Source organism: Diabrotica virgifera, chromosome 7, assembly GCF_917563875.1.
Source record: "Diabrotica virgifera virgifera chromosome 7, PGI_DIABVI_V3a".
Taxonomy (NCBI): domain Eukaryota; kingdom Metazoa; phylum Arthropoda; class Insecta; order Coleoptera; family Chrysomelidae; genus Diabrotica; species Diabrotica virgifera.
In genome coordinates, this window is record NC_065449.1 from 27,533,078 (window position 1) to 27,547,131 (window position 14,054).

General features: G+C 30.0%; 2 protein-coding genes across 4 annotated transcripts in view; one reads left to right on the top strand and one right to left on the bottom strand.

Moving 5' to 3' along the window:
- The window catches only part of LOC114329339 (ubiquitin-associated protein 1), a 29,230-nt gene extending 21,252 nt beyond the window's left edge, over positions 1–7,978 (bottom strand). The window contains exons 1-2 of the mRNA XM_028278398.2: positions 7,605–7,978; positions 4,645–4,917 (exon numbers count right to left, since the gene is read on the bottom strand). Coding sequence (XP_028134199.2) covers positions 4,645–4,909 — 265 coding nt within the window. The 5' untranslated portion in view covers positions 4,910–4,917; positions 7,605–7,978. The remainder of the gene's footprint in view (positions 1–4,644; positions 4,918–7,604) is intronic.
- Positions 7,979–8,120: 142 nt separating this feature from the next.
- LOC114329338 (DENN domain-containing protein Crag) overlaps positions 8,121–14,054 on the top strand; it is an 86,651-nt gene continuing 80,717 nt past the window's right edge. For all 3 annotated transcript variants that reach the window (XM_028278394.2, XM_028278395.2, XM_028278396.2), the window contains exon 1: positions 8,121–8,700. In XM_028278394.2, the coding sequence (XP_028134195.2) occupies positions 8,400–8,700 (301 nt within the window). In that variant the 5' untranslated portion in view covers positions 8,121–8,399. The remainder of the gene's footprint in view (positions 8,701–14,054) is intronic.

The window sequence follows — 14,054 nt, forward strand, 5'->3', positions numbered from 1 at the left end:
ACATTGCCAAGTAGAATGACATTCTAGTAATGTTTACATATCCATACCAGTGTGAATTTTACTACACGTAATTTGACAAGTAAAGACAGAAAAAGTAGTGATACCCGTAAAATATTTGCGAATTATGTATCCATAGCCTTAAAGGCAAAATAGAGGGCCGTAGAGGTGTAGGAAGAAAACAAGTTTCTTGGTTAAAAAACATTCGTGAATGGACTCAGATATCAATTGTTCCATATAATATGCAACGCAATATGCAATAATTGCAGAAGGTCGAGAAGCCTTTGCAATGGTAATCGCCAACGTCGGATAATTCTGATATGGCACGTGAAGAAGAAGAAGAAGAGAGCCATTCCTCTGTTTACAATTTAACTTACTTATCACAGTTATACACTAATATTAAAAATATGCAGGATGGAAAAGGATGACAAAACAAAATGTATGTTAGAATATACTGACTTGTATCAGCACTTATCAGCATTGTGGAATGTTAAGAGTAATGTAAAAAATTCCAGTGTCTAGCTAGACACAAAGTATTAGATAAATTTTTACTTGGAAGATTAGCATGTTGAATTGTACCCATTTCTTTGATTTTAAATGTAACTTTTCACAATAGGTAATATCAAATTTCAGCTTGTGTCAGAAAGTTGGTATTCATGGTATTTGATACCATGCAATTTGAGCAATGTACCATGGGTTTTACAACTTGGTGCAGCCAAATATAATGTATTAGTTTTAAAAATAAAATGTGTTAGTTTTATTTATTTTATTAGGGAGCGTTCAAGTATTACGTAACGCGATTTTTAAAGATTTTTGACCCCCCTCCCCCCTGCGTAACGCACTGTAATGGGAGTTTAACTATTACGTAACGCAATTTTTGAAGATTTTTGACCCCCCCCCCCCAGCCTGCGTTACGTAATACTTGAACAGTCCCTTATTCTAGTATGTTGTATATAAATAAAATTTTTGTAGACAAAGACTGCAGTAACTCATTCAAAAACCAACATCTTTATATTCATACACAATAATTCTAATTTTGCAAATATTTACTAAGTTAAAAAAAATGAGAAATGTAGTAAGTAGTGGTAATTAAAAAATTAAAGAAAATCACTTTTCACAATTACTTTTAAAGTAATTATCTCAGAATGAATGATTTTGAGTTGTGGCAGTTTTTCTTGGGGGAGTCGATATCATACACAAGTTATATATTTTTTTCCATTCTTAGTAGGATATGTAAAACAAATCAACTAACTCTGAATTGTCAAAAGTGTTATCAACACTTAACAAAAATATAGTTAAAGTGACTAAAGAAATTTAACTTATATTATTAGTTTCACTTTTTCAGCAGAATATGTACTGTATATGTTTTTTCTATCAATTACAAAACAATAACTGCTCATATGGATTAAAATACTATATAAACACTAAAAAAAACAACTGTAATCATATTAAAAAAAAACAAATACAACAAATGATATACAGTAGAACCCCGTAAATCCGAACCCCGCGAATCCGAACTTTCGGCAAATCCGAACCAACGGAAAGTGAAAAAAATTTAAAAATTCAAGACAAAAACTTAAAAACATGTTTATTATACAGAGTAAAGCCAGAAAATTGGACAATGTAGGATTACTAGAACTTTGACATTTAAAATTTCTTAAAAATAAATATTATACTTTAATATATAGGTTTATAAAGTGTTTAAGTATAGAGGTTAAACACAAACTTACTTTGGTTCTCTCGTAGTCAACTTGAGTCCAAAAATATTGTCCACACTCTTGCGAGAACGTTTGGCTACTCAAAATCACAATGAAAGCTTTGAACTACTAGTTAAGGCTAACTTTCGGATAATCCGAACTTTTCGGAATCCGAACAGGCTGTCCCCCCAATTAGTTCGGATTTGCGGGGTTCTACTGTATTTACAAAAAAACTCATACAGAAGTAAAAACTTCAACTTGTATTCTGGTATAAAATCGTTTATTAAAAAACTATCTAAAAAGTCATCCAAATGAATTGCAAAACGTTTTCGTTCTAATTCAGAACATCTTCAGTGCATTCTACTGAGTAGCTTGAAACTAGCACACTATTCAAAGTGGTAACCCCATAATATTTATTTATTTATTTATTTATTTATTTATTAACGGGATAAACCCAATACATACAAAATACAATAAAGCAGAGCTTTTGTCATAATAATGAAAATATAAAATTTAGATACATGTAAAACTACAACTATAAAACACAAACATAAAAAATAAAAAAGAATATAAATTATTTGTAAATGATGAAAACAACTGAATTAACTATAACAGTTAAATCTATTTAATTTTTAAATTCAAAATTCAAGACGCCCGAGTTCTTGTTTAATAGAGGAAACTGAAGAACCAAACAGATCTATTACATGACTAAACTTGTTTCCATACAGGGCCAATCTACTAATTGGTGCATATTGACCATAATTTGTAGCATGTCGTTGTTCCTTGAATATTTGTGGATTTCGTGTCAATCTAGCAGGTATATTAAAGTATACAAGACTTATCAATTCTTCGGAGTTAATAACACCAGAGATAATTTTGCGAAGACAACAAATATCCAACATGACTCTTCTGCGTTCAAGAGTTTGTAAATTTAATCTCTTTAATATATTATCATAAGTATAATTTCTAACTGTTAAACCCATCTTAAAAGCTGCGAAACGTAAAAATTTGTTTTGAACCTTTTCAATATTTAGGATTTGATATGCATAACTAGGTGACCAGATAATAGAACCATATTCAATAATTGATCTCACGATACTGCAATATAAGATTTTTATTGTGTGAATTGACAAATCTTTTGATGAACGCAATACAAAACCCAACATCTTAAATGCTTTCGAAACAGTATGGTCAATGTGAGAGTAAAATGTTAATTTACAATCAAATATTATACCCAAATCCCGAATTTCGTTCACATGTGTGACAGGAGTATTATTAATAAAATATTGATGGTGAATAGGCGAATGGGATCTAGCAAAAGTTATTAAAAAGCATTTATTAATATTAAGTTCCATATCATTTCTACCACACCACTCATAAAAATCATTTACTTGTGACTGAAGCTGAAAAATGTTATCCTCATTATTGACAGTCTTATATATTTTAACATCATCAGCAAACATTAAAAAGTTAACTTCCTTAAAAATAGAGTGAACATCATTCAAGAACAGATTAAATAGAAGGGGGCCACAGTGGGAACCTTGCGGTACTCCAGATGTAGCTGTAAAAGCATTAGAAAGAAAACATCCTATTTTTACACTTAAACTTCGATTAGTCAGGTAACTTTGCATCCAATCAAAGAGACTTCCAGAAACACCGTATGCTGTAAGTTTTGCAAGTAAGATATTATGATTGACCTTATCGAATGCTTTAGAAAAATCAGTATAGATGGAATCTACTTGTAATTTGTTCTCCAAAGCAATAACAATGTCATTCTGATAAAGAAGTAAATTAGTTACTGTAGATTTACCCTGTACAAAACCGTGTTGTTCATTCACCAGAATACTGCTGAATTCACAAGTAAGCTGCTTAGTAACTAAATAATCTAATAATTTTGGAATTGCTGATATAGTACAAACTGCTCTGTCGTTTTCCACATTTGACTTTGAACCAGATTTAAATATAGGTTTTACGTAACTTCGTTTCCAGCAATCAGGGAAAACCCCTTCTTGCAAAGATTTATTAAAGAGTATACACAATGGCTTAGATATAGTACAAACACATTGTTTTAATATATGGTTTAAATATGTTATTTTAACAAAACATGGTGACTACAACATAAAATCCTTTATAAAAGGTATATTTGTTAAAATCTCTATACAGGGCTACATCAAAGAGATGTAGGGATTTAAACCAATATACCATTTATAAAGGATTTTATGTTTTTGTAATGGTATACAGCCAACTACAGGAAATTTTTCCTCGTGAATGGTGACTACAAGTCGATGTTATTAGATATAATAGAACACATGCTCAAAGGGCAACATGGTTCCTTGCTCGAAAATACTAGGTACTTGCCAGTTCAATGGGCACAGACCAACTGAACACCAAATGGTCACAGTTGGTCTGTGCCCATTGAACTGGCAAGTACCTAGCATTTTCGAGCAGGGAACCATGTTGCCCTTTGAGCATGTGTTCTATTATATCTAATAACATCGACTTGTAGTCACCATGTTTTGTTAAAATAACATATTTAAACCATTTATGGGGTTACCACTTTGAATAGTGTGCTAGTTTCAAACTACTCAGCAGAATGCACTGAAGATGTTCTGAATTAGAACGAAAACGTTTTGCAATCCATTTGGATAACTTTTTAGATAGTTTTTTAATAAACGATTTTATACCAGAATACAAGTTGAAGTTTTTACTTCTGTATGAGTTTTTTAAACTATGGTATACAGCCAACTATTGGGTTTTTCCCATTGATTTTGATATATTTACATTCTCATTGAAGCAGACATGTAAGTAGTCTTCTTACAAGACTCTCTGATGACAAGTATACCCAGAAACATGTGTGAGAGAATGGTACAATACTCAAATTGAATCGAAACACAACTGTCTATATTTATTTAGTCTTTAATCAGTACAAATATAACAAGTTTTGACTCACCATTTCTTTCTTCTCTAGCCTTTTCTATCTTATCCTTCCTCTCTTGAACCACCCCAGATCTATACTCCTTCCACTCTTTCATCTTACTTAACACTGTTTTTTCTAAAGAAAATTCGTAATTTGGCATATTGTCTTGAATTTGTTTGTTTAGAGATAGCCTCTGTGCATAACTAATAGCTAAGTTGATACGAGGGGGAGGTTTATATCTTTCGGAAATTTTTACCTTTATGTCATCTGTGTAGCAATCATGACTTTGTTTAGACATGATAGTAACTAGTCGACAATAAAAAAATATATTAATATCCTGGCTATGAAAAATATACAAAGAGGCATGAAATAAGCAACATATCCCAAAATACTGGTAAAGTAACCTTATAGTGCCAGTATACAAAAAGAGAGAACACATCAACTGCAAAAATTATAGAGCAATATGTTTGTCATCGTATAGACGAAAATAGTAGAGACCAGGCTAAGGCAAGAGGTAGAAAAAGAACTAGGAGAAGAACAAGCAGCGTTAAGACCAGATAGACAGACAAATGATAACATTAACATCATTAGAAATATAATAGAAAGAAGTATTGACTCAGGGGGAAAGCTCATTCTGACATTCATATATCTAAGAGCAGTTTTTTACTCTATAGAAAGAAAAATTATATGGCAGTGCTTGCAGAAAATTAAAGTACAATTGAAAGTATTTACAGAGTAGTAGAAGGATGTATACAGCAGAAATATCTGAAGAATTCAATTGGGAAAGAGGTATCAAACAAGGAGACAGTCTTAGCCCCCTACTATTCATAATAGTCATGAACGAATTGACTAGAAATATTGGAGAAAGAATCAACCAAATATGGACAATAATAGGATACAAAAGATCACAGCCAATAAAAATAGAAGTCTTATTATATGCGTATAACATAGTCCTTTATAGCAGATTCCGTGACCAAGATGTAAAAAACTTATAAACACATGGACAAAGGAAATAGAGAAAATAAAAACGGAAATTAACACCGGGAAAAGTAAAATAATGGTCATCAGCGAAATGGAAGAAAATGAAATAAATATAATACTCAACCGCAAATAGTTACAGCATATCATTACCTCGGAAGTATAATTACCAATGATGGAAAAATAGACCTTGATTGAAGTAACAAACACGACAAAAAAATGAACAAACTGTACTAACTGACACCAGTTCTGAGGAAAAAAGAATTGTTCCAAGAAACAAAAATGAAAATACCTAATATGATTGTGTTACCATACCAATGATACTATACAGGGTGTAACAAAAATACAGGTCATAAATTTAATCACATATTCTGGGAGCAAAAATAGTTTGATTGAACATAACTTACCTTAGTACAAATATGCACATAAATAAAGTTACAGCCCTTTGAAGTTACAAAATAAAAATCGATTTTTTCCAATATATCGAAAACTATGAGAGATCTTTTATTGAAAATAGACATGTGGCATTTTTATGATAGTAGTATCTTAAGAAAAAAATATAGTGAAATTTGGACACCCCATAAAAATTTTATGGGGGTTTTGTTCCTTTAAACCCCCCCAAACTTTTGTGTACGGTCCAATTTAATTATTATTGTAGTACCATTAGTTAAACACAATACTTTAAAAACTTTTTTGCCTCTTAGTACTTTTTCGAAAAGTCAGTTTTTATCGAGATATTTTGAATATTTTTCAAATCCACCACATATTTTGTATATGGCTAAGTACGATTATGGAGACTTGGTAATAGTAATAATAATTTGAAAATTTATTTATGATTTACATTTTTAGGTATATTTTGAACCATATTAAAAAAGAAGTAATATCTCGATAAAAAGTGCCCTCTCGAAAAAATACAAAGAGGCAAAAAAGTTTTAAAAACACTGTGTTTATCTAATGGTACTGCAGTAAAAGTTTAATTGGAACATACACAAACATTTGGGGGGTTTAAAAGAACAAAACTCCCATAAACTTTTATGTAAACATATTAAAAAAGAAGCCGCAACTCGATAAAAACTGCCTTATCGAAAAAATACTTAGAGGCAAAAAAGTTTTAGAAATATTGAATGTAACTAATGGTACCACAATAATAATTTAATTGGAACGTACACAAAAGTTTGGGAGGGTTTAAGGGAGCAAAACCCCCATAAAATTTTTATGGGGTGCCCAAATTCCACTATAATTCCTTTTTAAGATGTTCCTTCCATTAGAATGCCACATGTCTATTTTCAATAAAAAATCTCTAATAGTTCTCGATATATTCGAAAAAATCGATTTTCATTTTGTAACTTCAAAGGGCTGTAACTTTTTTTATGTACATATTTGTACTAAAGTAAATTAGGTTCATTCGAACTATTTTTGGTCTCACAATATGTGATTTAATTTATGACCTGTATTTTCGTTACACCCTGTATATGAGTGAAAATTGGACTTTGCAGACAAAACATAATAGTAGGATAAAGGCAATGAAGATAAAGACATCTACTAGCTATAGCAGGAAAGACCAAATGTGATAGAATAAGAAATGAGACAATAAGAGGGATAACCAAACAATAATCAATATTAAACAAAATAATAAAGAGACAATTAAACTGGTGCAGATATCTGATAAGAATGAAACCCAGTAGACTAACCAGAAAAATTCAAGGAAACAAGAAATATAACAAAAAAGAAAAAAGGCAGACTGGAGAAAAATGGATACATCAAGATGAGGGAAAGATTAAACAAAAAACGCTTGAATAAATGCGAATAATAGCTCAAGACAGAAAAGAATGAAAGAAATGGGTGAATATGGAGCATAACTAAACCCAAATCGGGCACCTGAAAGGGTATAAGGAAGGGGAGGAAGAAAGAAAGGATAGCAATCACGACTTTGTTTAGATATGATAGTAATTAGTCTAGAATAAAAAATTATGTTAATATCCCAATGAATCATCTCCTGAATTTTATTAACTTACCCAAATAAAACCTTCAACTTTAGGAGAATCGATACTAATTTTAAGTCATCTCACACTAAGAATTATGAAGGTGATTTTGGGACAATAAATTGTCCTTGAAGTTTATCAGTTATTTAAACTAATTAATATTAAACTTCTTTAAACAAAATCAAACCTCTATAAAACAGTTCATGTCACATCTCTGACATTAACCCTTCAACTGACACTGACACTGACAGAACAGGACAGCGTTAAAGAGATTCACCAACATTAACACAAGAAAGTAACTAAGATGAAATTATGAGTATTCTTGAATTTTAAAAAGCTAATTTAGCAACAAATATGTTAATGAAGACGTTGGTTTAAATAAAATATTAAAACATGTGCTTTAGCAATGAATCTATAATTGGAAATACAATTAGTTGACGAGATATTTAAGGAAAATAAGGGGTTGTGGCACATATTGTGTTACGTAGTGGCAACACTGATTTCAGAGGATCACCATATTTTGACATTTTTCCTTGGGAAATAACAAAAATAACCTGAAAACGACAAAACGAGTATCAGGAAGAACGTCAATAATAAAGTCCATTACAAATACATCTGATTAAAATGACTTGTTAAAGAATGTTGTGTTAATTTGTTTCTCTTATTGTTTATACGTGTTATTTGTATAAAAAAGTGCAAGTGTTCGATGACTCATCTAAAGTAATGAAAGGAAAAGGATAAAAAGCAACAAAACAAACACCTCAAATATCCTACTTAATTAAGTTATGTGCCTTATTTTTAGCTTTTAAGGAATAATACACATCAAAAATGGATGATAGAAGAGTCGCAGATTATTTTGTAGTAGCTGGTTTACCAGAAATTCCAGAGACTCTGGATGAGACAACTTTGTCTGAGGGAGGAAGCTTGAAAGCCAGTCATGGCCAGCCACCCATTACAGATATCAGTGTTATCTTTCCAAGTTTAGGAGAAGTTAAACCTGATGACTTCGAAGTGATTAGTAAAACACCAACAGGCTTAAGTGCAGATTTGAATCATGGTAGTATAAGGACTATTGAATGTTTCTTGTGTATCAAAAGAGGAAGAGACAAACCGCCTTTAGTCGATATAGGTAAGTTTGTGTTATTTATGAATAACTGTTATTAACACTTTGACTGCCACTGCAATTTTAAGAAATGTGGCCCAAAATGACAAATTTATTTAATCACATTATGTATGAGATAACTCCTAGTAGAGTTCTAGAAAATAATGTAATCTATGAGTTATCTCATAGTTTGTAGGCAACATGTTAAACAGACTAAATTTCAATAAGCAATGCAGGGCATGTAAACAACTATGTAGTTAAATTTTAATAGTTAAAGATGTTCAAAATTTATCTACTCCTTCCATAGTAACAGTATATTATTATTAAAATCACTTCATCACTTTTTCTCTTTTCTCCATTAAGTAAGTATTAGTTTGTATTGCATAGTAGGTATATAAATTATTGTAATCACTGAATACATAGTTAGTGAAAAAGTATTAGATAAATCAAGGAATAATTTAAGCATTTATCCAAATAACGATTGTCCAAGAATATTCCAAAACTAAATAAAATAAAATAGCCAGGACAACATTAAGTTCTTGGGTCCAAGAAGTTAGCTACATATATAATGAAATGAAGACTCATGAAGGCAAGGCAGTGTTGCCATGTGTTCTTAGAATAAATCGGGAAAAAGCTTGTGATATTTATGACTTAATTTATTAACACAGAACATAAACTAGTTAAAATAACAAGAAAAAATTTTAATGTTCTCTAATAATGTCAATTACCAGGATTTCAGTATCAATAATAAAGTTAAAAAGTGCAAAATAAGTAAAATTCCGCAGTTTTAAGATTTTATTATATATTTTTAGTTTATTATTATCAATATGAATGAAAATAAGATTTGTATAAATACTAAAGTTAAACAGTGAAAAATAAGTTAAAGAAATGGCCATAAAATTGATATCAACAGAACATCTGTGCAATATGGCAAAGGCAAATTCAAATGTTCTGACTCTATTGCCAGATCTATCAACGAAACTATCAAGACAATTGCCAAAACAAATTTGTAATAAGTAATTAACTGCAATTAATATCAAAACAAACAACAAATATTTATTCATGTTTTATACAAATTAAGAATTAGCAAAATAAAATAATGTAATAAAAACGTAGTTTTCAAAGCTTTCTCTGTATATTTGAAGCCTACAACATATTATACATTATATACATCACATGGCAACACTCCAAATTTAAATACAGTCAGAATAATGAAAGAATACCCATGAATGATCACATCAATCAGATATTTTGTATTTGCTATCTTTTTCTATAACAAACGTTTGTTATTTATAGAAAAAGACAGCAAATACAAAATAAGTGATTGATGTGATCGTTCATGGGAATTCTTTCATTTTTCCAACTGTATCTCGTTTTGTGAAAATTACATCTAGCCATTTGTAGCTAACTTCTAGGACCCCACAACTTGTCCAATAGTCATCTCTATTTTGCTGGTGACAGCGTCATCACCAACTAATGTTTTCGTCTCCTGCATAGCTTATTGAATTGTAGTATAGAATATTTGAATTACCATATTAAAGATCGAAGTTAACTGTAATATGAAACACAGTGGATTCTGGATTCACACTGTGAATTTAAAAAATATGTTGGGTTCTATGCATCAATTATTTGTAATTAAACAATTAAAAATTAATATATTTTTTTAAAACATGAACATTTGCAACCTTACGAAGAGAATGAGACAAAACAGCCTTCTAAGTATTGACCAAGCACCTGTATAGCCATAAAAAATTACCTCTTTTTGTCCAAACAGGATAAACAGATAGAAGAGCAAGTATTTTCAAGAAAGTCTGTTGAAATGTGTTCATCTACAATGCACAGTTTTTTCACAATATTGAAATGAATGAAAAAAGTCATTTTTTTGTGTAAATGTTAATAAAGAACCATTAATCAGTAAACATTTCGATAACCAAGAAATGGTAAGCCTTTTCTATTGACTTCCCCCAGATTTTCCAGTTGAAAAACGATGTACATAATTTTTTTGATTTTTAAATACTGAGGTATTATAGAAAATTATAGAACCATATTTCGCCATGCATAAGCAGATCATTTTATGAATATTACTATTATATTGTAACCCTTCTTTCTATTATATTGTAACTTGCAAAGTATTTTGCTGTAATTATAATTTTTCTTTTCGTATAATATGTTTTGTAGTTGAACTTTAATTTGTTGTTTACTTCAATTCCTAACTACTTGACATATTAAAAGGGTTTAATAATATTGTTATGTATGTTTGTAGTCAAAGAGTGATATTAGATTTTATGGTTAAATATTGGTTGTGTTTTAGTGGGGCACAAATACATTTTTATTTAGTTATAGATCCACAGAAATCCACAAGAAAAGCTTAAGGGCACCCAAAGTCCCATTTAACGACAATATTAATCTTATGTCACATAGCTCTGTAACCAAAGCACTTAGAGACCTATTTTTTTTATTTTGAAACTACATGTATTGTTTAGTTCTGCGTAGATTTTTGTAAAGTGAGAGTGAAAGAAACATTTATTTTAAATTTTTTTAAAACACTCTTACAAAAAAAAACCCAAAAAAAGGGTAGGTTTTATTTTTTATTTTACTTGTTTTTGTACATTTTTTAATAAAACTTTACGCTGCACTTGATATTATCTATCTACAACTACTGTAAAAATTTGAACCTTCTATCATCTAAGGATTCAGAGATATTTGACATCAAAAGTTAAAAACGTAGTATTTGGGAAGTCGCAAAAACATAAAACACTATAAGCTACCGGTACACGGTAAGTTGAGTGTAGATGTTCAGAAAACAAATATTTTGTAACCATGGATATTTTATACTATAATGTGTTATATAGCGTTGCAAAGAGAAGATTTCAGAGAATAATTTTCAATCACAACCCAAAAAATTTAAAAAATTCAATTTTCGAACTTTGGTTGCCCTTAAGAAATTGTTTGTGTGTTAATCTATACACTTTTTTTAATCAACAGTTAAATTTACAATTATTGTTATTGACTACAAAATAAACTTAAACTAATGAGAGATGATAAAATATTTATTAGTGAACATGGAAAAACAGTTGCATTTACATATTTTAACATTTTAAAACAATTTTAATTTAAAGAAGATAAAGAAAAGATGTTTTTAAAGGGTTTAAAATGTAAATTCATGTCTGAGTGTTTTTGTAATCCATCATTTAAAGTAAGGAGAAATATAAGGATAATCTTTAGAATGAAAATATCAATTTAATTTGACACTTTGACAATCAGTAGCAGCTATATATTATTGTTGTTCTGAAGCTATTTTCTTGTACCATTTTTGTAATTAACTATTTTTAATGGGAAATAAGCCATAATTTTACTAAAAAAAAATTCATTCTTAGAAGAAAAACAATTGTTAACATATGTTTTATTAAAAAATAATTATCCTTTATCGTTTATAAATAAGGAATTGTCAAGATTGGATCGAATAGAACAGAACAACGTAGAACGGGATCTTATAACATTCACAAGAAATAATATGAGGAAAATATCAATACCACATGAAGAGTACAGGGGAAAAACCAGGAATGTCACTTTTTCAGTAATTTTGGCTGAGTACTATCAACTAGGCTATTGATTCAGGACAATAAACAGTAAGATCAGTTTATAAAAATGTTCCTACAATTTGTAGCCATGTGAAGGACTAGGATTGTCCGCACGCCACTGAACAAAAATAAGGAATGTTAGCAGTTTTTTGGTGCATTATTAAATTAATAAGTTAATATAGATTAAATCAAATTATATTAAGACTATAGAATAAGAATTGATAGAATTCTGCTAAGACTCTCCTAAGTAGTTTTTAGATATCAATAAGAATTAAACCTTTATTGGCGTTTATCTCAATATGTATAAAATGTGACATTCTTTGTTTTTCACCTGTACTCTTCATATATAAAAGGACTATCCGAGAAACTTAAAACAATAGGAAATAAATTCAACATTTCAACAACATTCAAAACAACAAACACATTGAGATCTATTCTATCTAAAACTAAACCTAACAGTGAACAAGAAAGAACAAAGAAATGTATTTATAAAATACCTTGTGAATGTGGACAATTTTATTTAGGTGAAACATCAAGACCATTAAACGTTAGAATAAGTGAACATCAGTCTTATATTAAAAATAGAGAATTTGATAGATCTCTAATATGTCAATACGCATGGGATAATGAACATACAGTTCAGTGGATAGATTCAAGTATAGTCCTGAAAGAAACAGATAGTAAAAAGAGAAAAATCAAAGAAGCGGCTCTAATTGCGCTAAATGAAACCAATTGTGTCGCAAATTCCTCGGTAGAATGCAATAGGATGTGGTTAGCCATATTAAAAGAGGAAGTCAATAAAAAGAAAATACCACGATTAGTAAGTCAATAACAGATCGAGTTAGTACATTTTATATTTTGTATTTTAGTATTATTTATATCTCTATGTATTTTTAATATTATTTATAATTTAAAATAACATATTACATATTAAGGTCAGTCTACCTTTTCTGTCTGTGAGTCACCTTGAATAACCCCTAGGTGCGAAAAGTAATCCTAGTTCCTCTCCCCATCGTAGTTCTTCTTTTAAATTCCAGAATAATAGTGTAGTTAGTTTAGTCACAGGTTTAGTTAGAATAGGTTACACATTTGCTACTGACTGAAACGGCACATGAGCCCGAAGACCAAAAAAAAATATTAAGGTCGGAATTTGGTATTAGTTTTGAGACTAAACTAAAGTAAGACCTAATAGTTACGATGTTGGGATAGTATCACGAGGTTTTTTCCTGGTTTTCCCTCCGTGATTTACTATGGAATCTCCAACGCGAGAATTTTACTGTCACCATTGCATGTGGTTGTCTTTTTAAAGACAGATCACATGCTATGATTTTTTTGGGACGGATATTCTTGAGTTGGGGTTGATTTCATGTAATCGAATGAACTATCTTTCAGTAAAGTCGTCCCAGGAACACAACTCATAAATAGTGGCAATATCATTTTAAAGTCTTCTACTTTAAAATGTATAATATATGTCTGAATTGCCGATATAAATGAGTCAGATTAAATAAATTATTAGAAGAATTTTTTACTAAGCAACAACATTTTTGTTTAATTTATTAATATTTTTTGTATTTTGACAAAGGTATCCGATTTGGACGTCGAAACGTTAATAAAATCATTTTTTAGTAAAATTGTGGCTTATTTCTCATTAAAAATAGTTAGCTATATTATTGAAGCTACTTCTGTCCTACCAAGTTTGGTGGATAAAGTTGAGTCCAATGGTTGAATACCGAATCAACCAATACTTGTATGTCTATGAAACACAATATCTGCCAAAAACATTACTACTGTCTGTTAGAG